Below are 23,796 nucleotides of genomic sequence, written 5' to 3'. Positions count from 1 at the left end.
GGCTAGGAGACGACTGCCAGCCTCGTATTCCATAGCTTCTTACCTGCGGGGACCCGCTTGGCCACGCGAGCTCCGGTCTCCAGCTCCACTCAACTTTTTTGCAAGGACACTCCCGCTCCCAGCTCTCCAGGCTCCTCACCGTCCTTACGATGCTTCGGAGTCTTACCGCATTTAAGTGAAATGCATTTAAGCGAAAAACAAACCACATCTAAGTGAAACGCATTTAAGCGAAAAATCACTCGAGTCCCTGCTCAGGCGCCAGGTTTTGCAGGGTGCGGTCCCAAGTGCTGGGGAGCTAGCCAGAGTAACGACACAGACATCAATACGATTTGAGCATTGTCCTCCGCCTTATTGTTTACCTATACAAGCTTATATCTACTTTGCAAAGATTCACACCCTAGTCCCTCTAGATGGCCCCTAATCCATGGGGGAGCCGACCAGTGTATAACTTTGCCAAGTACTTTCAAGGCTGTCTGCAGCCAGGTGTTATCCAGGCTTGCCTGCAGCCAGGGGCCAGTTCAGGGGTTTTTCCTCAGCAACCCTGGGTTGTCCAATCTTTCCTGGGGTATCATATGCCCCTGTTCCACAAGGAATCTCTCTACACTGCCCCAGTCCACAGCGTCCGATGATCTGGTTCTCAGATTACAGCTAAATCGAACAGCTCAGAAGAAGCCACAGAAGTCATTGGAGAAATGCTATTGTAGTCCTGGAAAAACTTCTTGCCTCAGCTAATGAAAAGAAACTAGCTAAAAGCAGGAATGTACTCTCTCCCGCCACAAAGCTGAGCAACATGGGGGAGTGTGTGTCTGAACACAAACCGCGCTGAGGAATTTCTCCAGCTCTCTCCCCATCTCCTGGACCCAGCTTAAAGCTGCAGGACCCATTTCTGGGCATAAAGCAGATGATAAGGGAATACAGTATTATCATAAACTCACCCCAAGACAATAGGATAATTTCCCCAAAATTATTAGCATATCTTCCCTCTCCTTTACATGTGTTCTTCTGTCCTGGGGGTCTCTTTGGTGGTCCCTGACCAAAAAGTCATACCTGACTGCCTGGTGAACTGGTAAAAGTTGACACAACTGGGCTGGTTGCTTTCCAGTTCTTTTTGCTACAGAATAAGCATTGTGCAGGTCCGTAGGGCAGTGGGTTTTGAAGAATGAGCATTGTATTAACCCTCCAGGTGCAAATCACTTTTCATCTGGCAACAAAATAGTGGTAGAACAGACAGCAGTGTCTGCTGCAAGAAGGGAACAGCTCCTGGCCCCAGGGCCCACAGCTCTTGGGCAGCTGCTGGGAAGTGCACAGGGAATTAAGGAGGTATTGAAGGTATAGGGCAGCAGCCTACTGCAGGAGCCCACAGGGGTCCTGGGGCTGATGTCTTGGTATATCTGCCAACACAAGCAGCAGCATACGGGGAAAGTCCAGGACCCCTGTACTGCTCTCATGTGCACCTAGTGTGGCACCATGCTGTATGCCCCCAAGGAGCAGCTGCTCATCTGTGTGGATAAAGAAATCCTGGGCAACATCCTGTGAAGTATGGGACACAGGGGCAGGGATGCCTGGGTGCTGTTGTTAGAGCCCACAAAGTTTGTCCTCAATGTCCAGATCAAAGCCCTTCCCACCCCCACCCCATCCTCACCACAGGCTGCTCCTGGCAGTGCTCACCCCTCAGCCCTTCCAAGAGTTCAAGAGGTGCGGTGATGCAATACCTTTATTGTATTTTTATATAAGTTTTCTGTACCCCAATGGTTCAAGAGGTGCTTTGCTGTTTGACCTCAGAACCTGCAGCTCAAGTGCTCCTTGTTGCAGAGGATCACTGAGGTCAGCAGTGCCATCCAGGCTACAGATGACTGCAGCACCTTTGGGCATTCCTCGAAGCCAGGGAGGTGAAACGAACTCTGCTAGTGAGTGCCCATATCTGGGGCAGTCCCACAGGAGGGCTTTGCTTTGTGCTAGCAGGCTGCTTTCACCATAAGCACCACTGTGTTTTCATGTGAGCTACTGAAGCTGTGTCCCAAGCTGGTGGGGCCCGTGGATGCTGGCGCTTGTGTTTGTGGCTGGGGAGCAGGATGCTTGCTGAGGTGCTTTTGGGAGTCTGTGGGCATGATGGGGCAGCACTTGTCAAAGCGTGGCCCCAGGGGAGGTAGAAGGGCTGTCTCATGCCCCTGCCCACTCTGTGCTTGCCACTCTGGGACTTGCAGGACTAGATCGAGGGGCCAGAGACTCCCTGGTGTATGGGGTGTTTCAGGTCCTGGAGGAAGTTGAGGTGAGGTCTGCTGGGCACACTTGGAGTCCCTGGCTCTGGGGACTCCCAAGTGTGCCCAGCCCAGCTGAGGCCACCCCCATGAACTTGAACATGGGGCCGGGAGCTGCCAAGGCTGTAAAGTAGGAGGGAGTTCCTCATTTCAGGTGACTCCTGAAGAAAGGGAGCCCTAGCATCTCAACCTGGAAGTGAGGGTTTGCCTACTGCCTGAGAGGAGGCAGGAATTACTGGAGTAGTACCCTCTGGCCTGAGCTGGGGGTATTCCAGTATCGCAGTCTGCATTATCTGGAGTTTATCACAGCTGGCAAAGGGAAGGATTACATAGATCTGGACCCCTTGCAGTAACATTGCTGCAAGATTGTAAAAGCTGGTGTGCCCTGTTTCAGACCAATGAGGCCATGGAATCACCCACCCCTCATTGGCCTCTATTTCCCCATCCCTGGCAGTGATCAAGGCCAGGTTAGACAGGGCTTAAACAACCTAGTCTTCTGGAAGGTATCCCTGCCTATGGCAGGGAGATTGAAACTAGATGGTCTGCAAGATCCCTTCCAACCCAAGATCTTCTGTAATTCTGTGATTTTATTTTCAGCCTCCTGGCTACTATGCTGGGGGAATAACTGGTAAGTCAGAGCAACCACTAGTATCACCCTCACGCCTTCATCAAGTTATTTTCACACATTTCTGCACAGGGCCATATACAAAGACACCGCCAGGCAGCAGGAAGCATTCTCACTAGATAATGTTGGGTAACAGGAATTCAGACAAACCTTGGCTCTGAAAGCCCACAAAAGGACTGAACCCTTGTGACTGCTCCCACAGCATTTTTTTCTTTTCAGGTAATCTATTGCTGAAAAGCATGGATGTAAAAATGAAGCTGATGAGCATCAAAGATGGTTGTTGATTGACAAGGTCCACAGCATCAGGAGCATGCAAAGTGGTTATTACCTTTGCCTCAGTGCTTGTGAAGGTGTGGGTGTCATTTGGTATCTACTGGGGGCACAGGGAGGTAATACAACCAGCTAAATACCCCATGGACTGAATGGGCATAAAAGTATTCAGCATACCACCTGGCAGTTGAGTCAGCAGTAAGGAACAAGCTTCTTGTTATTAGGATTCTTGATAGCAATACTTTTAGCAATGATTATACTGAGAACCCTTTAAACTTGCCTGCCCTAACTTCCCTTACATAACAGATATGAGGCTCTGGTATTAGAAAGTCAGAGACATGATGGGATGGATGCTGATGCCTCTAAGCTTGAGGAGTCACCATAATCAGGTTTGTTGAAACAAAGCTGCACAGTGGTTTGTGCAGTGTGGAACTGTGATGTTCTCAGACTTCGTAAGCCCAGATCATTGATACCAGTGTTTAATTAGTGCTCAACACCATGACAACATATTAAGTCTTACCAGCAGTCTTCACCAGCAGAAGCCACATGATGACAATTTCTTAATGATACTATTCAGAAGTACACAGATTTACAAGTTCTGAATTTTCTTCTCCTATTTACTCCAGAGCAAAGCAAACAACATCCCAAGTGCTTTTACTCTAGAGGAAGCTGTAATGACCAATTAGTAGAGTCATTGCTAAAGCTAGGAGAAACAAAACTGAGAAAACTAGTAACTCAATACAGTTTTAAGTCTGGTACTTATTGGTAAAACAGGTCAGCCAAACTACTGACTTTGGCTCCAACTTCTTTGTTATATATTTAGCTTCAGAGTTACTTGGTCCAAGTTCCATCTTGTTCTGTATCACTTCACAACAACAAACCCAGTACACATCATCACAGTTCTGAAGCAAGCCAAAAGTGTATTCTACAAAGCAACTAGCAAAACGAAAATTTAGCTGAACTGTCTTTTGCTTTTGAAGCCACCTGCATGACAAATATTTTTTGTCAATAAAAAGCCAGATGTATTTTAAGAAAACACATTCAGATATTAAGTTTGAGCAGCTCCCTTTGATCAAAAAGCAAACAGACAACCAAGTTGTAGCAACCAAAGTAGTTACCAATACTCTGAAAGCATAAGCCAGCAAATTAATAAAAGGCATCTCCAAAATCTCTGAGGTAGAAACATGACTTCTCACTAAGTGCTCTGGGGATTTTACTCAGGACTGTGTCATTAGCACTTGAGGGACATTAGGCATGCTTCTGGTCTAATTTTTCAATCTAGTTTCATCAAAGTGCAAAACCACTCTGCAGCATGAAGAAAGGCATGGAAATGGATATGACTGGAAAGTCACCTGGCCAACATGCTCTCGACCCAGACTAAAAGGCTGATGTTGACCAACACTAACACAGACATAAAATCACAAAAAGGAATAGTGGCCTGTAGTTTCCTAAGTATAACAGAAAAAATGTGTTCTCTTTCCAGATGAAAGAGCATATGATTACTTGAGAGGCTCACCTCCAAAACTTCACAGGGGAAAAACTCCATTTAAAAAATAAAAATATGAAAATCAATTGCCATTCGGCCAATACCCTAGTGAAATTTTCTTAAACACCTCTTGAAATGAAAGAAGCTCTGATCATTGACACACTGCATTTTTCACTTCAGCTATTTCAAATAAAAATGTTATAGTTGAGAAAGCTACAGGTAAGTGCACAATGGTTATAAAATATCCAAATAGTTTGAATACTGGTTGGTACTACTTTGGTAAAAATCAGCAGCACCTGCTCTGCTGATGACACTTCAATAAATATAAGACAACAACATGTTTAACAGTTAAGAGTACTGGCTAATAGTTTTTCCTAATAGAACTCATACTTGTTCAAAAAAACAACCTGAGAAAAGAAACTTTACTTTATTAATAAAACAAAGAGTTAAAAGGTTACTATGACATTTAGAATAGTATGCCAGAGATAATTGTAAAACAGCAACAAATCCTAATTTTAAAAAATTCACACCTACTAATAGCAGGCCCTGTCCCTGGTAGACAGCTCTGCATAGTGTTCTTCCTGCAAGCTGCCAATCACCTTTCCAGAAGGGGGAAAAAAAATTAAAGGCATCAGTAAATTTAGCTGCCCTTTTAAGCATTTCCAACTTACTGTGAAGTAATTCACAGAAAGCAATTACAGAGGAAAATTCAGTGCTGACATTTTTTCACAATCATGCCATCAGAGCACAAATAGGGCTAAAGCACTTTTATTTACACTTACTCAGTTTGTAAAACCATGTGTACATTGCCATCATTTAAAGTGCAAGCTACATGTCTTCTGAATTAACTGAAGGCGTAAGAGGTGCTATGTAAGATAAAATACTGCCACCAGTAGTTATACAACTAACTACGAATGCCAGTAGCATAGTTCAAACCCTGACCAGCTTAGTGTGTTACTTCCTCTTGGATATTACCAGCCAAAAACATATTCCATAGCTTTAGATACAATACTTTCATCTTTCCTAGGAGTTTGTCTGTCAGAAACCACCTACAAGGCAGGGAAAAAAAACAAAAAGAGAAAATACAGAGAATCAGTCAACATATAGTTAATAGTTTTTACACTAACCATTTATTTCTTCTTTTCCTAAGCGCTACTGTATTATAACAAAATATGCTTGAAATATTTTCAAAACAAGCCCTTAATCCCTGGAAAAGTGACAAATCATTAATTTAGTATTTTTTATGATTATTTTAGAGACTCAACAGACTGAGCTTGTACTTGAACGACATCATTAAAGAACTGACAGCAACAGATAAAAGCTAAGGTCATATTGAAATTAATGTCTGTACAGCCTCATAGAGCTAAGGGGAGACAACACAAAAACATGTTTCTGTTTCCTTGAAAATACCTGATAGTCACTAGTGGAAGCCTTATATGCTGTTGCAAGAGGTCTCATTGTAGAAATCCTTGTAGTACTATTTGCAGGTTGTATTGGTGTGCCAGCAGGTTTTGTAGGTGGAGTGAAAATTGAAGACATTGAGGATGTAGAGCTTCTTTCAAAGTTTTCCATCACACTCTTAAATAGAGGGTTAATATAATGTAAACAAACACTGAAAAGCAGTATTCCAACCTTTATCATCTAAAGTTATCTAACTATTTAAACATTTTTGATAAAACATACTTGGATCGCAAAAGATAAAAGTCGCATCGGTACAGAGCATACAGGTACACATGATCACCAAGCATTTTCCTCACTGCAATAATTTACACGTTGAATTATGCCATTGCAAAGTAATGGAAGGTTGGAATCTGTTCACTGTCTGTACTAAAAAACCAAGTTTGAAACAATGTAGAGAAAATATACTGTATGACTTGCAATAAACTTCAAGTAGTAACTTGCTTCAGTCCCAGATGAACTAAGTAGCCTAACACCCTCTTCCTAAATATTTCTAAAATATTTAACCTGATCCATACAGTATGGTCTCCAAGCCTTTACCAACTTGCAGTTTCACTCAGTCCCCTTAGCAAATGCTAGAAAAGGAGTCAGAAGGCTCCATTTTGTAAGCTTATGTTTAGAAAGGAATGCATGTAGAATGAAGAGGTAGCAAGTGACTTGATGAGAACCACAAGTTCCACAACAAACCAGGGGAAACAAGATGGTAAATAACAACCAGCCTGGGGAGATGTGATTTGCTGCATTTAGACTCAGTGAAGCATAGCATTCAAGCAGCCTAAAGACAGCAGAAATTTACCAGCACATTTGGTAGAAGAGTGCTTTCCAAAATAAACAATAGGATTGGTGTACACTGTGGGTGGCATCTGACTCTCTGCTTAGCACAAGGGGAACCCATGAAACTAACTAATACTTTTAAATCAGAAGCCTAAGCGCTAATATCAAATCCGTAATGTCTAGTTTTCAATTGCAGGGAAGTCTTACCAAAACCAAACCTTCAATGGATTAGTCTCCTGAAATTTTTTTCCTCCAAAAATACAAGTTAATGACTATAGGTTTATTTATTGGTATATGAAAGTGGATACTAGCCACAGAAGACATGAGAATTCAAAAGCAATGAAGATCAGATGCCTGGTAATTATATGTCTTAGATCATTACTTCTAGAGCTTCAGCTTACAGGCAATTCATTCGATACAAACTGGACACCAAAATAATAAAAAGGCAAGGACAGGCCACCAGCAGAAGCCCACAGAGAAAAGGGACACAGAATTACTTTTGTTTCTGAATTTTATTGAGTGTAAGAAATGTTTCAGACTGCTAAAACTTCAGTAATTGCAACTTCAATTTCTAGGGCTGCCTTCTCAGAATGGTTTATATTGGAAAGCTTATATTACTCTTTGGTATCATGTATCCTTAAAGGAGACAAAACAATTTGTGCACTATAGAAGAATGACTTATTTGCTTAAGCTAATGTACAAGTACCTAGTGCAAAGTGCTGCAAGAATTAAAGGTCAGGGCATTGCCAATACCTAGATGCTAATAGCTCATGTTAGTATTAAGACTACAAGACAGCCATGTCTACCCCAACTACTACTTACAAGAGAGTGACATGTTTTTCTAGGGGCAGGTGGGAGAATAGGATTGGGATTTTCTTGCTTACAAATTTTCAGTCCAAAGTACTAAGATAAACTCAAGAGCCAGGAGCACACAGTCACATAAAAAAAATAGAGAGGGACAGTTAGGAGCAGCAACAGTCTTAATCTGCCATTACGTCTCTATTGCAGGCCCTAAAAGCCAGAAATTCCTGTCAGGAAACTTATCTCGTCTCTTACATTATGGTTTCACTTCCTTGTCTCATATAGCAATATAATTCTGTGCATTGTAACTTCCAAGGAGCACAGAGATTGCCCATAATGATCCTTCTCAGCAGGAAATGTTGACAAATACTTAAGAAAAAGCTTACGTAAACGTGTAACAGACTACATCTTATATAGATGAACTACCTACAATTTGCAATTCCAAAAGAAAAAAAAATTAAAGAGGTCAGGAAAAATAAAAAGAAAGACCAAAAGCAGTGCCTTATATTTAACTAAAAACAACTATTAACTTACTTTATCTATACAAGGCTTGACACCAATCATGATAGATTCACCAAAAATTCTTCCGTCTTTGCTTAAGGCTTTCCGGGCTTGAAGCTTAGACTGATATCGAATATGCATCCAGTTTCCTGTGTTGGACATCTGTATGAGATTAAGTGAACATTGTGAAATGTAGTTTTTTAAATGCATAATTTGCAATGTTTTCTGACTTAAGTGTCAAACCAAGACATACCACATGCTTTAATATGTTTCCGTACTGAGCAAACTGTAGAAGAATATAGGAAGCTGATGCTTGAGGAAATCTGAAAGACAGAAAAAAATACTCAAAAAATTATGAGTAGTTTAAGAATTCAGGTGTTAAGATACAACCCTATGAAGCATTTATAGAAATCCAGAAAAGACCACTGTAATGACATCAGAAGCAGTGACTTGAGAAATACCACCTTCTAGGAACTTTACCACACACCCCCACAGTAGAATGGTGCCTCTCTAACCAGAAAAAATAATGTGTACCTTAAGTTAAGATGCCTCCCTGAAATGTGTGTTTGCTTGCTTGAACCATAGCTGTATTTCCTATAGCACCTACCAATGCCAGACAACATCAATGCCCGAGTATTTCTTCTCCATATGCTGTAAAGACTTCACCCAGGATTTTCTAACACTTTGGAAATCAACTTACCCAAATACAGTTACCCATGTGTCATCAAGTTGATCTTCTGAAGTAAGGGAATCACCTTGAGTATAAAAAGGATCTAGCTGAGCAGGAGATAGAGTAGTCTTCTTAGGCTGCCCAATACTTACAGGACTGAACATGCCTGAAGCTGTTAAATTGAAATGGTATTGTTGAACAAATTTCTTTTGCAAGACAGAAGTTTATAGTAAAAGAATAAATTCAGTGTCAAGCATTTCACTTGTATATGGAAGAGTTTGATGGGGATTTACTCACAGACACAAAAAGTAAGTCAACCATAATTTCACATCTGCAAACACACTAATAATTTTTTATGACTAGCAACCTAGTGTTCTCTTTGACTTCTAAACACCAACAGCTTAATACAGTTGCCAAATAGAAACAGGCCAACAGAATGAAGGTTAGCAAGAAGACACCAGTTCATAGACAAGATATCAAACCTTGTGAAGATAGAAGGCAATCCATCAGTCTCAGCTGCTTCATTCAATTACAACCACCCCCATGCTCAGTTCAATACCACATTTGGAACAAGGAACATGTAAAGTTGATTGAAACTCCGTCAGGCTCAGAATGGATAATTATTTCCTACTCATATCCATATACCTTTTGAAAAGCTAAAAAATACACAACCTCTTCATAAATTAGCAAGGAACTGATGTAGCTTGCACAGTGATGATTTTTCTGTATTAAACAAAACAGTAAGAAAAGAGATTAGAAATTTTGACAGGACATCTACCTGCTCCCGGAGTCAATGGAAGAATTCCAACTGATGGGCTCTGTGTTAAAGTAAAGCTGGCCTGCATTAAGATACAGAAAACAACAAATCATTCTTATAGGTATACTGCTCAGATCAAAAGAGTCATTTTTCAAGTGATTTAAACATTCAGGTAATAATATTAACCGTTTGGCTTAAGTTATTCCAAACTTTTAAAGGTATGAACAGATATTCGCATGTATATTTAATAAAAGATTACCAAGAGGTATTAATGAAAAGTTATTTGACAATATATTTGACATATGCTTTGTGAAACAAAGTAGGTCTAAGTATCAATACTCAGAACCTTTTAGTTTAACTTCTCAAAATAGTCATGTCACTATTGCTGCTCTATTAATAATTCACGCATTCATGTGCATCCTGATGGGAAGGATATTAGTATCCTAAGTTTATCAGCATTTTCATTGCCTAAAGGGTCCAGAAATCATGGAAACATAACCTCCACTTGTAGGGAGACTACTACTAGACTTACTTTCCTGCTCAACTATTTAGTGCATAGAAGGAAAGTATACTTTGAGTTTTAGATGGTAGTAGTTGTTTTAACATAGGATTTCAACACCCGAAACAATTTTAGTCTATTTTTAGCCTGAATCATGGCATTTCTTAGATACAAAATCAAACAACCTGGAGTACCTGTAGACCTAGGAACATGTGTTCTGATAGCTGCTCAACATTTTTTGAAATTTAATATCCAATCCTTTAAGACACTATTGGATTCTGTCCTTCACAGAGAACCTCAGCTTTCAGAATAAACTTTTCAGAAGGCAGCACTCAATAGAAAGACTGCTCATTCAATGAAAAGTGTTCTCCTTGTATCAAAAGGGTTCAGTGAAAAAGGACCTAGTAATGCTTGATTAGTCAGTTAAGCAGAAGAGATTATTATAAAATTTACCTTGTAGGAAATTGAGTGTTCCTCTTTCAAAATTAATCCCAACTGTCTACCAAAACTTTGATTAGCTATTTTACTTGGAAAAAAATTTGCTATGTTTCAATAAGTGCCTCTATTGCCTTCTAAAATATAATCATAGAAACACGAAATTATTAAGGTTGGAAAAGATCTCTAAGATCAAGTCCAACCATTAACCTAGCATTGCCATCTTGACCACTAAACCATGTCCCCGAGTGCCACATCCACACATTTTTGAACACTTCCGAGGACAGCAATTCTAACACTTCCCTGGGTGGCCTGTTCCAGTGCCTGACCACCCTTTCAGTGAAGAAATTTTTCCTGATATCCAATCTAAACATCTTCTGGTGCAACCTGAGGCCATTTTCTCTTGTCCTATTACTTGTTACCTGGGGGAAGAGACCAGCCTCCACCTTGCTACAACCTCCTTTCAGGTTGTGAAAGGGTCCTTCTGGCAATCAGCAGCCCAATAAACTTACAAGAAAGTGAAAAGCTGCAATAAGGCTGAATTTGTATGTACAAAGCATAACTGAGGCATGACTTGCATTTTTCATTTCCTACTGTATTGCAAATTAGCAACAACAGGAATTTGCTTCATGACCACACCTCTTGTTTAGTGTACACAGGAACAGGTACACTGAACAACCCAGACTAAGCAACAGCATGATCTGAAGGATCATCAGTCATTTTGCTACAGCAGTTTATACAACTAAGTTTGAGAATTCACTGATGCAGTAAGCTGCCTCACATCTTCTGCTAAGAACAGGCCAGTACTGAAGACACTTACTGGTCTTTTTGAGGATAGAGGTGTTGATCCAAGCCCAGGACTAGATAACTCATCATATATGCTTCTAACTGGTGGAGCACCACCTTTATCTTTATGCGTGGGAACTACTGGTTGTGGGGGAGACCCTCCTGTAATTCAAAGGAACAAAAGACCATGAGAAAACTTGTAATTTGCTTTGGTGCTACTTGTTCTTCAATAATAAATTCAACCATGCTCTCATGTTGATTGTTGTTGAGACTGTTGATTGTTTCACTGGAGGTTAGCAAAGCCATCTGTCCTAGCAAACTGTTCAGGTTTGAATGTTCTAGGTAGGAGCATCACATGTGTCTCAAATGGCATCCTACAGAAGTACCATTTAGAACTTTCAGACCTCTTATTAACCCATTCTATTCACTGTCTACTGGTTCTTTTTCTGAAGTTCTGAGCATGGCTGTATCTTTCAATTTTATGCCAGGCTAGGAGTCTATTTTAATTGCTTCAAAGACTAACTTGCCTATAGTAGAGACATAAAAGCAAGATTTTTAAGACTTGAGATATCCTACATGTTGAAGAACCATACCAAAATGCACAGAGACATTGCACATCGCTGTCCCATTCCCACTGTCCAAATTCCTTAGCTTCCCATCTAATTTCACATTAAATAGAAATGTAAGCTCTTGAGAGCAGGGCTAGCTTGCACATAGCCAGGATGAAGCTAAACCAGCTGCCCTACCATTTTGTAAACTTTGGGACTTCCAGTATAACAGAGAATTAAACTCCCTAAAAGAACTTCACGTATCTTAACACTTTGTGTGGATTTACCCCAGGGAATAAAAAAGTAGTTTGCATCAAGTTTACACTTCCAAAACATTTGGAAATGAAGCTTTTCCAAATTACTCTTAAATCCTAAATTCTGAGCTTCAAGACTCCACTAAACTGTTTAACACATATAAGAACTGATACTGTTACATGGAATAATGTGCATTACATAAAGCACTCTCCCATCAAGGTTTTCAGTTGAAGTGATCTACTTGATCACTCCCTTTGGGAATTCTGTGTTAGTATCTTACTGGCTCCCCTTTTCCTAAAATTGATACTCTGAGGCTGCAATAAACCCTTTAAAAAACAATTAGGTGAAATTTATGTGATTACTTTCAATTTCATATATATTTTCATAAGAGGTTTGCTCCCCAGACAGATAAGGGCAGGCAGACAAGAGCAAGAAGCAGACCAACAAACCTCCAATTATGGAACATTTTAAGTTGGTAGGGACCTAGAAAGAAAATCAAATCCAATTCTGCCTGACATTCAAAGAAGAGAATATTTTATTAAGATAAATTTTTGCAGTACTTTAATCCTCAATTTCTCCTTCAAAATGACTAGCAAATTAACACCATCAGATATTATATTATGCCAACTGATTTAGTACAAAAGCCAAGATTACCCATGACATGCCAACTACTCACTCATTCTTCTCAGAGAAGAAAACAAACATACAATACTAACATGGGTAAAGAACTTCTCCTAGTCTGATTAATTAGGTGGTTGAAGAGAAATGAGTATCTACAGCTAGGAAAAGTCACTACTCCAGTCCAATGACAGCAGATATCAAGACTGTAGCTACAACCACTAGATACTAATTAAGAAGTATATTTTTAGTTTTTCTCCACCCAGTTTTTTTAAGTTTGACAATCTGTAAGTGGCCTTTTAGAATTCAAAGAAATAGAAAAATTTCTGCAAAGAAATTAGCAGTTTGCACAAGCTGCGTTTAGTTTGGCAGCAGATATCTCCGTTTTAAACAAACAGAACACATCAATATATGTGTAACTGACTTGTAAAGAGTCATATAAATTGATACTGTATTAGGAGAGGTTCCTATTACCTTTCCTGTAAAACAAACTTTTCCTGATACCAAAACTGCCACATTTAAAACATTTATTATAATCAAATACACTGAGTTCACCACTTATTCAATCAGTGGAGTTTGCTTATAGAAAGATATAAAACTGTAAGGATTCAAGTCTGCAACAGCATGCAGAACAATGAGACAAACCAATTTTTTGGTTTCAGGACAATTTTTCAGCATTTAACATATTCTGACCTGCAAGTAGTGGAGACCTTGTTTCCATTACACCAACTGAAGGGCCATATAAAGCACGTGGCTGCGGAGTCACTGGTGCAGGTAAGTCACCCATCAAAAACCCAGGGAGAAATTGAGCACTAGTTCCTTGTTTTGGAGACGTTGGGGAGCCAAGAGTCATTGGTTCAGCTCCTGAAACAAAATTTTAAAATATGAAAAAGACAAGTGAGCTAACTTTTCCCATTGTAGGTTCTATTAAAGAAATGTAACACAAGATACAATAAGTGATTAAGATCACAGAATCCCAGAATCGCTAAGGTTGGAAGGGACCTCTGGAGAACATCTAGTCCAGACCCCCAGCCAAGGCAGGGTCACCCAGAGCAGGAGACACAGAAACGTCTCCAGGTGAATTTGGAATGTGTCCAGAAAGGGAGACTCCACAACCTCCCTGAGCAGCCTGTTCCAGTGCTCGGCAACCTACAGTGTAAAGAATTTCTTCATCATGATGAGATAGAACTCCTTATGTTTTGCTTTATGGGCATTGCTCCTCGCCCTGTCGCTGGGCATCACCGAAAAGAGCGTGGCACCGCCCTCTTGGCACCCGCCTTTGAGATATTTACAACTATTGATGAGATCGAAGGCGGTTTAATCATTCATTTTACAGGCAAGCCAAGTTTATCACAACCGTGCATTTTTCGCAACTACAAGTGGCGGCCGATCGATTTAAACCCCCTCCTCTTTCGCTTCACCCCAGCGCGAACCGCCCCTTCCCGGCGTCATCTCCCACTGCCCACTCCAGCTCAGCAGCATCCACACTCCCTCGCCTAGAGCAGGAGGTCGGCCCCGGCCCCACTCCCCTCTCCCGGAGAGCAGGCAGCGCCGGGAGACCCGCCGGGCACCTCCGGCCGGGAAACGGAGCCCTCTGAAGCGGCGCCCAGCAAAGCCGAAGCACGGCGTGAGTGGGGAGGGAGCCCGTGGGCCCGGCTCACCTGCGGGCGGCAGCTCCATGGCGAAGGCGGCCATATCGGCCCGGATGGCGGAAAGAAGGGGGCGGCAGTGCCTCCGCCAAGCACTTTCAAACGAGACAGAGCTTCCTGCCGCCGTCACTTCCGACCCGCCCCCTGACATATTGTGATGAAGCGGGGCGGGCGGAACTTCGTCGCGGGGGTGAGGTGTTCGGGGCCGGGCATGAGGCCGGCCCGGGTTGTCGCCTCACGGCTCCTCGGCAAACGGTCCCCCCGTGGAGGGCCAGGTCGTGAACGGAGTTGAAGGAACCGCGGTTACCGTTAAGGGGATTGTCCTGGGTTGCTTCCACAGGCTGAGAACTCAGAGCAGCTTCTCTACACTGCCTCCCCAGGGAAAGGGCTGTCAGTCATTGCCAAGGCTGCCAGCACCACAGCCACCCGCATCCGCCGGGACAACGCAGTGAGCTGTACCCGCACGGACACGGGGGAACGATGACCACGACCAGCGATCAGATGCAGCGGGGTTGCCTAAACCCCGCATTAAGGTTTAGCATAGAATCATGGAATGGGTTGGCTTGGAAAGGATCTTAAAGCTCATCCAGCTCCATCCCCTGCCATGGGCAGGGACACCTTCCACTCTCCCAGGTTGCTCTGAGCGCCGTCCAATCAGGCCTTGGGCACTTCCAGGGATGGGGCAGCCACAGCTCTTCTGGGCAACCTGTGCCAGGGCCTCACCATCCTCACTGTAAATAATCTAATCTAAACCTACTCTCTTTCTTTGAATCCATTCCCCCTTGTCCTGGCACTACATGTTCTTGAGCATGAGCAATTCATATTGAGAACAAGAGAGGTCGTGGTTCAAACATAATGATATGCTACAGTTCAAACTACTGGTACCAGGACAGAACACCAATCTTGAAACCAAACCTTTAAAATCACTTTATCACACAATTTATCCAAACACAGTGTTCTCTTTATTTTGCTGCATATTAATATATCAAAGCATTAAGAGCTGGCATGAAGGCCACAAAATACTATTAAAGTCTTGTACAGATTTTTTTTTTTTTTAAAACATGACATATTAAGACAGTAATTTCAGCCTGGAGTCTCTCAGGAGGGTCAAAATTACATACCCTATGATGTCTGTTCTTTCCATATCATGTGGAATGGAGTGAGAGGACAGCATGTGAGGACCAAATGTGAAGAAAAGACAGTACCATGAGCAGAGACAGATCAACATTTTTTTTAATCGCTGCTGAAATGATTTACAAAAAAACCCCAAACCTGCTAGTTCCAAGACTGGAATCATCACGATAATGCACTTCAAATCACTACTAGATGAAAAACAGTATAAATACACAAAGTATTAAAGCATCCTAAGCATTTTGAGCATCCTCAAAAGACCCATCATTTTAATTTCAAAAAAAAATTAATGGCTTGCTAGCCCACAAAATTCCGTTATATCATCTATAGTTGCAATATAATTTTAAAATCCAGTATCAAGGTACTTCATTATATGAACATTTTATTATCTAGATTTTACAACCAACTAGGAATGCACAGATTTGGAAAGAAAGCAATTTATTTCAGTTATTTTATTTCCTTTCTCTACTGCCTGCATTTTCTGATGGTTCAGTAAGCAAACCATAATTATATTGTTTTCTAATATTTCAAGGAAAACTGAGCTTTATCTTTTTATTAGTGCCCTGGTTTTAGGCAAAACTTCTTTGAAGTCAGTACAACACCATTTGGCTTTTTGATGACATGCTGGAAAAAAGAGGGTCAAAGGAGGGTACATAAAGACTTGAAAATGCACATGTGAAAGGGGATTTCAAAATGACACATTAAAGTATAACCAACATATGTTCCTGTATAGTCAAAACAGATTATTTCACTTCTCCCTTTGGATCAGTCATGATTGTTTATGCTTCCGTTTGCCTTTATAATCTGTTCTTGGTACTTGTGAAGCTGCTCCATGAAGCCAGGATTTGGACAAGCCGCAGGCCTTGCATTTTTCACCAAGGAAAAGGCTCTGGCAAAGCTCAGTCTTTCTGAATTCATTAGAAAACCAATGACTACAGCCGCTGCACGGGAGACTCCTGCATTACAGTGAACCAGTACCACGCCATCCTCCAAGAAAGAAATGAAATATAAGTTGGGATAGTCATTAGGTAGATAACAAGTGTAAGAAACTTTATATAAAATTCTTTTAAGACTTACTGAAAGCTCCTTGCTGAGCTCAAAGCAAATATTTACACATATAAGTCCAAATACAGATATAAGCATAAGTGTGAAATTAAGTACTTTTCTACCCCAAACCCTTTATTATTACCAAATTCTTCAAACCTAATTCATACCATATTAGTAAAACACATCCTCTGTCCTTCTTCCTGAGGCCCTTCATTTAAAACTAAATCACAGACACCTGGGATACTGAAGTATCTGATCTAACTGGGTGGCAATTTTGAAATAGATTTTATTTTCAATATGGAAAGGAACTTGACAGGATCTTGTTAAAGGTTAAAAACATAGCAAGGCAGCAAACAGCTAGGCACAGAGGCAGATTTTAGAACATCTTGTAGTTCCAGTCGCATGTCTCTTGTGTACTCTGCACGGAAGATTCTGGGTAACAGGGATCATGCACAGGAACAGAAAAATTAGAAAAGATACCATGTGATTTGCAACAGATCTCTTCCTTCCCATCACACAACTGGTACAACTGCAGCAGCTGGTATAGCTGGTACAACTAAGGTCCCTTAACTGGGAATGAGGGTGCAGAATCCAAAACTACTAAACCTCCCATAAACTCACAAATGCTTCTTCTGGGGGTTGAATTCAGGCTTATCCTGAATTATATATAAAATTAATGGTTTTTATCCTACTTAAACATTTCCCACACAACCTTTGAGACACCTGAATGGCTCTTTTTAGGCACTGCAAGTTTTGTTATGAAATAACACACCCAAATTAATGCAAAGACAACTAGACAATCTAGCACATCTTAAGCAATATTTGCAAGGCCCAGGCTTTGTGATGTTGTCATATTTGTATGTCAGACTATGATCTGGAAAGGGCTCAGTCCACACTGTCTGCCAAATGCCCCTTTGACACAAAAAGAAACCACCAAATCCCCAGCACCTCCATATTCTGAATGAAGATACTGAAACGTGACGTGATGTGCTCAGATACTTGAGGCTAAACAGAACTATTCTAGTTATAAAGAGCCTGTTTTCTGTCTGCCCTTAACAGGCACAAGTTACTTAATGGGAATTTTACCCAGAGACAAAAATAACATGGGTAAATAATATGCATTGGAAGCAATTTTTCTTTTCCTTTGTACAGTTCATACTTTGTTTCCCTCTTTCACATTTAAGTTTGATGTGTCTTTTTAAATAACTGTTTTGTTTTGCACTGCCAAAAATTATATAGTGATACCCATGAATCCTGAAAATTATTGAACATGAATTAATCTGGGCCATAATATTAAACCAACTGTAATACTGAGAATATTTATCTTTCCTTGCTAAAGTCCATTGTTTACAATTCATACAAAACCAAATTTGGCATGTCATTCTTAACTACTTTTGTATTAGCTATGAATACAGAATAAAAGTGAGAAACAGATTGCAAATAGAAAACTCATCTCTATTTACCAAGAACTCCTTGCTCTGATCCTGATACCCTAAGTTTTCCTGCCTAGAAATGGTCTATGGACTTGCAAGAACCATATAAGATTCAAGAACAAGTTGGGGCTTTTTTTTTAATTTTTATGGAGAGAGAAGCAAAATCACCTTCCACCAACAGAAAAGGTTTATACAGTGGTTATACACAGTGGGCAAAAAGCCTCATCAAGGAAAGAAATTTAAAAGTAGCATAACGTTTTTGGTGAAGTTGAAGACTAATATAGTCTTTATGGATCCATTTTACTTAGCAGTGGAACAGAGGCTTTTTTCCTTAGGAAAGACAGAGGGAGCAATAAGAAGCGTTGTTCATGAATAAGCAAAGATTTTCTCTTTGGAAACACAAGATTTCAGAAGTTTTATTATTAGATATTAAACATATAAAAAAGTATCCCTCATTCATATTCCCTCAGTATTATGACGTGACATGGGTCACTGAACATGTCATGGAAAACCTGCCTACCAGTTTGGAGCCTAGAAGAAAAGTTGAGCTCTGATCAGTATCAGAATCCGTACCATGGTGTCTAGAGACTTGAGCCATTACAATCTTAGAAAAGTGAATCCTGTTACAAATACCCAGCTGGCAATGACTTACAGAACAGTGCAGGCTTCACTTGCATCCTCAAATTCACGTGCTCTCATACTTCCTTCATTGAGTTAACCACGTTCTAGAAATAATTTCTCATATATCATGTTCTCTCACCAGTGAACATCTCTTCCTCCCCCATTTTAGGAGATGAAACAGTAGTATCTCTGTGATTACTTAAACAGAAGAGCACTTCATGACACAATTTATCATAAGCTCTTTTAACACTATTTTGACAAAGCAAATAAAGTAATTCAAACCACCCAGAGATCTGTCTCTGTATACCACTATCATGTGCTTTTTGAACGGATCCTGGAGAACAACTATTCCATCAATTACCTTCTCTTTCATTCACCTCTCCCATCAGAAAATTACTAATATTGCTGTAAAAGTTTTCCTGAAAACTCCTTAACTTACAAAATAGTAACTGGGACATAAACACCAGAGGCAGAAAGCAAAATTGAGCCGTTATGAATGGACACTCTCATTTAGAAATGAACTGGAAACCGTAATTAGAAACCTTGAAAAGGTCATTAAGTGACAATATGTTATCACATAGCTTGTAAATTATAAATGAGAGAAGGAAAGAACACTGTGACACAAAGAAAACTGGGGCAAGATCATCTTTAATCCCAATCTACATAAACAATGAACCTGACAGATATGGTAGAATAACATGCAATAATGTTTGATTGTTGAGTTATAGTTTGGATACCAAAACAACGGTTGTCGTAAATTAAACAGTAAGCCTGAATTTAACAGCTGTGAGTTGAGCATGTTCCTGGTTACAGATAACTCTGCCAAGCAACCCCAAGAAGGGTTTTTCAGCCTATTTTCTATGTCACATCCTTTCAGGATTTTGTGAGCAGTTAAAATCACTTTTGGCTCCAAAACTACTAACACATTCTCTGATATTCTTGGTATATATTTGGATTCACAGCCTCTTCTTTGAGCAGCCTGGTCTAGTGGGAGGTGTCCCTGCCCATGGCAGGGGGTTGGAGCTAGATAATCTTTAAAGTGCCTTCCAACCCAAACCATTCAATGATTCTATGATGAAAAGCACAAAGATGGTGAACAGCTGATGATAAACCACACAGATCTGTAAAAGCCTGTTTCTTGCTTCTAATCCATGCTGGTTTCTAATCCAAAACAACATCCCCAATGGATATGTAAATTTCCTCCATTTCCTTCTGTCAGGGATACTGACTTGGATTTAGGATGCAATTTTTCTATCTAAACTCAACCCCTGGTCTAACTGTATTAAAGAAGCATTTCTCTAAAACTCAAGACAGTCATCCTGAAAAAGCAGTGCTGGAGGGAATGAAGATTAACAGCAGTGCCATGTCTCTAGGAATGCTTAGAATTTACTTGGATTTTCTATTTAAAATTTAAAAAGACAATGGAAAAACTATTCATTTGGTACCGTATTTTCTTTTAGCAAAAGAAGCTGCTTCAGTTCTTGAATAGTGTAATAAATAATCTAAACAGGATAACTACTAACAGTAATTATTGATAGACCATACCTGGATCTTGGCTTTCTCAATAAACTCAAAACATTCAGGGAAATAGGAGGTAATATCAGTTTCTGGGAGGTCCAGAATGGAAATGGTCTTGTATATAAAGTCATTGAGGAAGGCATTTTGGACTCCATATGCCACATTTAGAACATGAGTGACCTAAGTAAAAAAAAAAAAAGAAAAGAAAAAAAAAGGCATTTTCTGAAGACAGCAAACTAAATGAGTAGTAACAAAGGTGAGTTAATCTTCAGGCATATAGAGACTCTACCTTACACAAGATGCAACGTCCAGTTTTACATACATATGCTGTCTGTGGTATGCTTTTCTCCAAGCAAAGTTTCAAAGTGTGCTAAAACATACTGTGATAAATCTCAGGGTTTTTCTGAGAGGAAATGAAAAGATCATTGCTCAAATGCAGACTAAAAAGTGGATTTTCAGCAGAAAAGGGAGTTGTCAGCATATGGTTGGAAAATAAAATAGGAATGAAAGCAGACCACCCAACAATCCCCCAAATTTCAAGCCTGCTCTAACCCATCAGCTCAATGTTCCTTCTGGTTGGTTACCAGAACCACTTGCTGAAGCAGAAAGATTACAGAGTAAACTGTTCTTGGCAGGCGACACCACCTCTGGCCTCCTGCCATCTCTGCTCTGTCCAGGCTACAGTCAGGTTGTGGGTTAAGTTACAGTAAATTGACATTTAGATGGCACCAGATGCCAACCTGGTGCACACTCTGTCCTGCAGAAGCACCACTGTTCAAAGGCCTTATCACCCCATTACTGCAGGAGAGAAAAACAAAAGTTTGGGACAGACTTAGAGAAGCTGCTTTGTTTTTCTAGTTTCATCAATGCCCATAAGGCAAGAGGGAATGGTGCTGCTTAGTGTCTGAAGTGGAAACACATATAGCAGCATAGAAATCTGTTCCATTAAACAGCTCTAAACAATCATCATTCTTGCAGGGCAGCAAGACTCTTTTCAGTGGTACCTAGCAACAGGACGAGGAGCATTGGCCATCAACTAAAACATAAGAAGTTTCACCTCAGCATGAGGAAGAACTTCTTTAGATTGAGGGTGGCCAAGCACTGGAACAAGTGCCCAGGAAGGTCATGGAGTCTCCCTGTCTGGAGACATTCTACACCCACCTGGACACATTCCTGTGTCACCTGCTCTGGGTGACCCTGCCTTGGCAGGGCGTTTGCACTAGACAATCTCCAAAAGTCCCTTGGAAGATTCTGGTATTCTCTGAAAACACTTCAGTTTCTCGTGAAGCCAACAGAAACCCATCCACCTGCAAATGGAGCAGCCTTTTGAAAATGCAAGTGGAATACAGTTTTACTCAGATTTGCTAGAGAATATTTTAGAATTTTTAATTTACAAGTGAAACTCACTGCACGCATTACGCGAGATGCATTTGTATGTCCCTGTAACGTTACCTTATGCTTTCTCATCGTCTCCAGGTCGTGAGCAGCATCCTGTGACCCTACGGAGAGAGAAAGAACGTGCCCGTCGCTGCGCTGAGCCCCTGCCCGGCCGGCACACCACCCCCTCTCCCTGCACGCCGCCCCCAGGCTCACTCACCCAGCAGTAGCCAGGGCTTCACCACGCCGACCTGGAGGTCGGCGCTGAGGTCCTGCACGAAGCCGCCGCCGGGCGCCGCCTCCTCCTCCTCCTCCATGTGCAAGCAGGCGCCGCGCCACGTCTCGATGATCCTGCGGCCCGTGAGCGTCGTCACGCGGGTGCGCTGCTTCCGCAGGTTGGCCCTGGAGAAGCTCCGGATCTCTTGGGTGAGGGAGTGCATGGCGCGACTGCCGGCACCGCTCCGCATCGACCGACCCGCGCCGACCGTCGGTGACGCGCCCCCCGGGGGCGGTGCCTCGGCGCGCAGTGCTCCCCCCGTTCCGTCCTGTCGTAACTAAAGCAGCCTTTAAATCGAAAATCCATGTTTCCAGTGCCCTGCTGTTTTGGGCAACAGGCCATGCAGCAACGACTGTCTGACTCTAATTGGGACCTGCTTGTCGGGAAGCATAGAAAAACATTGTAAGCAGCTAAATGGAAAATAATAGAATTAAATATATTGGGTCTATTTTTTCCCCAGAGTCATTTGACTAGTGACCAAAGACTAAACAAAATCAGCTTCTTATGTTTACCGAAGAGGCAAAATGAAGAAAAGGGAGGCAAGGTGACGCTGCTTCCCCCTTATTCCCAAATGACTTAACGCCCATGTTTTCACGTATTCTCCATAGTGTACCATTTGTAGTGTTCCACAGCTGGTACAGGGCATAAAATCACAGCATGGTTTGGGTTGGAAGAGACCTTAAAGATCATCTCGTTCCAACTCCCCTGCCATGTGCCTGGACACCTTCCACTAGACCAGGTTGTTCCAAGCCCTGTCCTGGCTTTCAACACTTCCAGAGATGGGGAATCCACAGCTTCTCTGGGCAACCTGTTCCAGTGCCTCACCACCCCCACAGTAAAGAATTTCTTCCAGATATCTATTTCTCCTCTTTCAGTTTGAGCTTATTGTTTCTTATCCTATCACTGAGGTTCTTGATAAAGAATCCTTCTTCCTTGTAGGTCCCTTCAGATAATGGGAGGCTACATAAGTGTGTGAAATGTTTGTCTGCAAAGTTAGATGGTAATACTGTTAAGTTAAATGCTGCCAGAAGTACATTTCAATTTGCTAACAATCCTCTGTGCTGGCTTATAGAATAAGGACATATTGCTACAGTACTTCTCCTCTTGTAATATTCCTCAAACTTATGCTGGAGGGATATGATGACTCTGGAAAGATCCTCCTGATAATTCCCCAGAATGCAGTACAGACCAAAGGCAACTTAGCTCCATGTGAAGAGGTCTACAAATGCCTTGCCAATTCAAGACGCAGAGAATGCTCTTAGGAATTGCAAGAGCATTAGTTATTTCTGGGAATGACAGAGGCAATTTTCTAACAGGAATTAGACATAAAATCAAGGTAATCTAAAAAAGGGCAGAATACCCCACACACTGTCTGCAGAAGCTAGAGTCTAAGATAAAATCAAAGATGCTTAGTGTAGGGAGAGGAACAGTACAGAGATCTGGGATAGATCAGAGGTTAGGGTGACAAACGCACCTTTAAGTATGAGGTTTTGTAGCATTCTACATGGTAGATATGTGGCTTCTCTGAAAGTGGGCTGTGCTTCATAGCAGTTAACTTAAAACAATAATAATGAATTAGTTGGTTCATTTGGGTTTTTTTAAGGCCTTATCAGTTATTTTGATGAAGTTGATCAGAAAGGAAGCTGGCCCAAGCCAGCAATTACATAGAATTTCATGTCTGTTCTCAGGCCATACTGGCTCACTACAGCTGCCTCTGTGAAAGACAAGGACATTAGGGTATCTTGCAAGAATGCAGAGAACCTTGTGTCCGGAAATTTGCAAGGCCTTAGCTAAATTTGCTTGCAGTCCAGCCCCAGAATCTTGCCCTTCGAGCAACCAGGTGCTTTGTAGCCAACTTCTGGCCTGTGTGAGTATGAGGTGTGCTGTGCAAGCATTTGCAAGACTAAGACAGATCTGTAAGACACTCACAATTAATAATACAACTATGTGCTGTTCCTTAATTTAAGAGGAAGATGCAACAGGTGCAGATGCAGAAAGGCAG

General features: G+C 41.3%; 2 protein-coding genes across 2 annotated transcripts; both read right to left on the bottom strand.

The window, feature by feature from the left end:
* Positions 1-3,616: 3,616 nt before the first annotated feature.
* NUP35 (nucleoporin 35) lies at positions 3,617-14,508 on the bottom strand. Its single transcript, XM_039555341.1, has 9 exons — positions 14,403-14,508; positions 13,435-13,605; positions 11,355-11,482; positions 9,622-9,682; positions 8,874-9,015; positions 8,427-8,496; positions 8,207-8,335; positions 6,050-6,217; positions 3,617-5,688 (listed from the first exon to the last, which is right to left on the bottom strand). The coding sequence occupies exons 1-9, from the start codon at positions 14,434-14,436 to the stop codon at positions 5,611-5,613; spliced, it is 981 nt and encodes a 326-aa protein (XP_039411275.1). The 5' UTR covers positions 14,437-14,508; the 3' UTR covers positions 3,617-5,610.
* An 821-nt stretch (positions 14,509-15,329) lies between these two features.
* DUSP19 (dual specificity phosphatase 19) lies at positions 15,330-22,037 on the bottom strand. Its single transcript, XM_010400199.3, has 4 exons — positions 21,738-22,037; positions 21,593-21,639; positions 20,168-20,320; positions 15,330-16,508 (listed from the first exon to the last, which is right to left on the bottom strand). Exons 1-4 carry the CDS (start codon positions 21,982-21,984, stop codon positions 16,287-16,289), a joined length of 669 nt encoding a protein of 222 aa, XP_010398501.1. The 5' UTR covers positions 21,985-22,037; the 3' UTR covers positions 15,330-16,286.
* Positions 22,038-23,796: the final 1,759 nt, after the last annotated feature.

This window comes from Corvus cornix, chromosome 7 (assembly GCF_000738735.6).
Source record: "Corvus cornix cornix isolate S_Up_H32 chromosome 7, ASM73873v5, whole genome shotgun sequence".
Taxonomy (NCBI): domain Eukaryota; kingdom Metazoa; phylum Chordata; class Aves; order Passeriformes; family Corvidae; genus Corvus; species Corvus cornix.
Note: the sequence above shows the minus strand (reverse complement) of the source record. Positions and strands in the feature narration are given on the sequence as shown.